Genomic DNA, 3,732 nt, shown 5'->3' on the forward strand with positions numbered 1-3,732 from the left:
CCCTTAAATTTCCACTTTGGGACCAGACACATCCAAATTTCCTGTGGGCAGGTTCACGTCCACCTCTGGGCCTTCTGCTTTGAAGCCAGGAACCCCAAATTTGGGCATCTTGAACTTGGGCATTTTGAATTTCCCCTCTGGGCCATGAATGTCCACATCTGGCACATCAATGTCAACTTTGGGCCCCTTGATGTCCACGTCAGGACACTTCAGGTCACCCTCGATCTTTGGAGCTGCGACTTCAACGCCCCCTTTCACTTTGGGCCCTTTCAGGTCAATGTCAACATCAGGCATGGAGATTTTGGGGGCCTTGAAGTGCATTTCGGGCATCTTGAACTTGGAACCCTTCAGCTTCCCCTCTGGGCCTTCCAGCTCAACATCAGGAAGGTCAACATCAACTTTGGGGCCTTTGATATCAATTTCTGGGCCCTTCAGGTCACCTTCCAGCTTGGGAACGGACACATCCACATCTCCCTTCACTTTGGGACCTTTCAGGTTCAGGTCGATGTCGGGCATGGAGATTTTGGGGGCACCCTTCAGCTTTGCCTCAGGACACTCCAAATCCACGCCAGGCGCCTCAACATCAATTTTGGGGCCCTTCAAGTCCACTTCTGTGCCTCAGGACACTCCAAATCCACGCCGGGCGCCTCAACGTCAATTTTGGGGCCCTTCAAGTCCACTTCTGGTCCTTTCAACTCCCCTTCGATCTTTGGAGCTGTGACGTCCACATCTCCCTTCACTTTGGGCCCCTTCAGGTTCAAGTCAACATCCGGCATGGAGATTTTGGGGCTTTTGATGTTCAGTTTGGGCATCCTGAACTTGGGGCCTTTCCATTTGCCTTCCCCTCCCGCCACGTCCAACTCTGGCCCTTCAATATCCACGTCCGGCCCTGAAATGTCCACCTCTGCTTTTGGGAGGTTGATGTCTACATCGGCTCCCTCAAATTTGGGGCCGGACACGCTCACGTGCGGCGTTTTAATTTTCGGCATTTTCAGTTTGGCTTCAGGACACTCCAGGTTGACATCCGGGACCTCCACGTCCAATTTGGGTCCCTTGACGTTAACGCCGGGGCCTTTCACGTCCCCCTCGATCTTTGGGACAGAAATGTCCATCTCTCCCTTCATTTTATGCCCCTTCAGGTTCAAATCCACATCGGGCATGGATATTTTGGGTGTTTTGATGTTAAGTTTTGGCATCTTAAATCTGGGGCCTTTTATTTTCCCTTCTGGGCATTCCAGGTCCACCTCGGGGACATCGACGTCCACTTTGGGCCCTTCCACGTCGATTTTGGGGCCTTTCAGCTCCGCGTCTCCTTTCAGTTTGGGAGCCTTCAAGCCCAGATCGACATCAGGCATGGACAGTTTTGGGGTCTGGACGTTTAGTTCGGGCATTTTAAATTTGAGACCTTTCCCTTTCGCTCCGATGTCCACGCTTGGCACATCCATGTCAACTTTGGGACCAGAAATGGCCACGCTTGGCACATCCACGTCAACTTTGGGACCAGAAATGGCCACTTCGCCCTTTGGAAAAGCCACATCAACGTCAGGGCACTCCGCTTTCAGGCCGGGTACCCCAAATTTGGGCATTTTCATCTTGGGAAACTTCACTTTGCCGTCTGGGGCGTGGATGTCCACATCTGGGCCTTCAACGCCAACTTTGGGGCCTTCAATGTCAATTTTGGGGCCTTTGATGTCAAGTCCAGGAGCCTTCAGGTCCCCTTCCAGTTTGGGGACAGAAACACCAAGGTCTCCTTTCACTTTGGAACCTTTCAGGTTCAGATCAATCTCAGGCATGGAAATTTTGGGGGTCTTGAAGCCCATCTCAGGCATCGTCACCTTGGGGCCCTTCAGGTGTCCTTCAGGCCCTTGGATGTCCACGCTTGGCACAGCGACGTCAACTTTGGGACCAGAAATGGCCACCTCGCCCTTGGGGAGCGTCACATCAACATCGGGGCACTCCGCTTTCACACCAGGTACCCCGAATTTGGGCATTTTCATCTTGGGAAACTTCACTTTGCCCTCTGGGGCGTGGATGTCCACGTCTGGGCCTTCAATGTCAACTCTGGGGCCTTTGATGTCAAGCCCAGGAGCCTTCAGGTCCCCTTCCAGTTTGGGGACAGAAACACCCACATCTCCTTTCACTTTGGGGCCTTTCAGGTTCAGATCAACCTCAGGCATTGAGATTTTGGGGGTCTTGAAGCCCATCTCAGGCATCGTCACCTTGGGGCCCTTCAGGTGTCCTTCAGGCCCTTGGATGTCCACGCTTGGCACGGCCACATCAACTTTGGGACCAGAAATGGCCACCTCGCCCTTGGGGAGCGTCACATCAACATCGGGGCACTCCGCTTTCACACCAGGTACCCCAAATTTGGGCATTTTCATCTTGGGAAACTTCACTTTGCCCTCTGGGGCATGGATGTCCACGTCTGGGCCTTCAACGTCAACTTTGGGGCCTTTGATGTCAACTTCAGGGCCTTTGATGTCAAGTCCTGGGGATTTCAGGGCCCCTTCCAGTTTGGGGACAGAAACACCAAGGTCTCCCTTGACTTTGGGACCTTTCAGGTTCAGGTCAACATCTGGCATGGAAATTTTGGGGGTCTTGAAGCCCATCTCGGGCATCGTCACCTTGGGGCCCTTCAGGTGTCCTTCAGGCCCTTGGATGTCCACACTTGGCACAGCCACATCAACTTTGGGACCAGAAACGGCCACCTCGCCCTTGGGGAGCGTCACATCAACATCGGGGCACTCCACTTTCACACCAGGTACCCCAAATTTGGGCATTTTCATCTTGGGAAACTTCACTTTGCTCTCTGGGGCGTGGATGTCCACGTCTGGGCCTTCAATGCCAACTTTGGGGCCTTCAATGTCAATTTTGGGGCCTTCAATGTCAAGTTCAGGAGCTTTCAGGTCCCCTTCCAGTTTGGGGACAGAAACGCCGAGGTCTCCTTTCACTTTGGGACCTTTCAGGTGCAGATCGACATCGGGCATGGAAATTTTAGGGCCTTTGAGAGCTACGTCGGGTGCGTCCATTCCCAGTTTGGGGCCTTTGATGTCAAACTGGGGCCCCTTCACGTCAAACTGGGGCCCCTTCACGTCACCGCCCACCTTTGGGACACAAACGCCCACTCCTCCCTTGGGTCCCTTCATGTTGACGTCCAAATCTGGCGCAGAGACCACGGGGCCACCTCCTGGGCCTTCAAATTCAACGCCGGGGGCCTTCACGTCCACCTTGAGACCCTTCGGGCCCAGTCCTTGGATGTCCCCTTCCACTTTGGGGACGGTGACGCCCACGTCCCCCTTCACCTGGGGGCCCTTCAGCTTCACGTCCGCCAGCGAAATTTGGGGTGTTTCAACCTTCTTGAAGGCAGGGCCTTGCCAGTCCCCTTTGACGGGGACCTCCACGGTGCCCTTCAGCCCCGCGTCCACCTTGGGGCCTTGAACCGCAGGAGCTGAAATTTCGGGTGCTGTGACCTGGACGGACGAGGAGGCAACATCCACCCCAATCTGTGGGGCCGGGGCGTCGACGGCGAACCCAAATTTGGGCATTTTCAAGACGGGAATCTTGACTTTCCCCACGTCCACAGTCGGGGTCTCCATTGCCGGTAAGGAAACGTCAATGCCGGGGCCTTTGGTATCTCCATGGGGACACGGAAGGGGGGCGCCGGTGTGGGACAGGGCCCCTCCTTGGACACCCACGCCAAAAACGTGGCCTTTGGCGCCCAAAGCAGGACCC

At 55.0% G+C, this 3,732-nt stretch overlaps 1 protein-coding gene across 1 annotated transcript in view; it reads right to left on the minus strand.

The window, feature by feature from the left end:
- Window positions 1–3: 3 nt before the first annotated feature.
- Window positions 4–3,732, minus strand: part of LOC104547169 (neuroblast differentiation-associated protein AHNAK-like) — a 9,678-nt gene continuing 5,949 nt past the window's right edge. Inside the window, exons 4-5 of the mRNA XM_010192755.1 lie at window positions 618–3,590; window positions 4–555 (exon numbers count right to left, since the gene is read on the minus strand). Coding sequence (XP_010191057.1) covers window positions 4–555; window positions 618–3,590 — 3,525 coding nt within the window. The remainder of the gene's footprint in view (window positions 556–617; window positions 3,591–3,732) is intronic.

Source organism: Mesitornis unicolor, unplaced genomic scaffold (assembly GCF_000695765.1).
Source record: "Mesitornis unicolor isolate BGI_N332 unplaced genomic scaffold, ASM69576v1 scaffold4669, whole genome shotgun sequence".
Classification (NCBI taxonomy): domain Eukaryota; kingdom Metazoa; phylum Chordata; class Aves; order Mesitornithiformes; family Mesitornithidae; genus Mesitornis; species Mesitornis unicolor.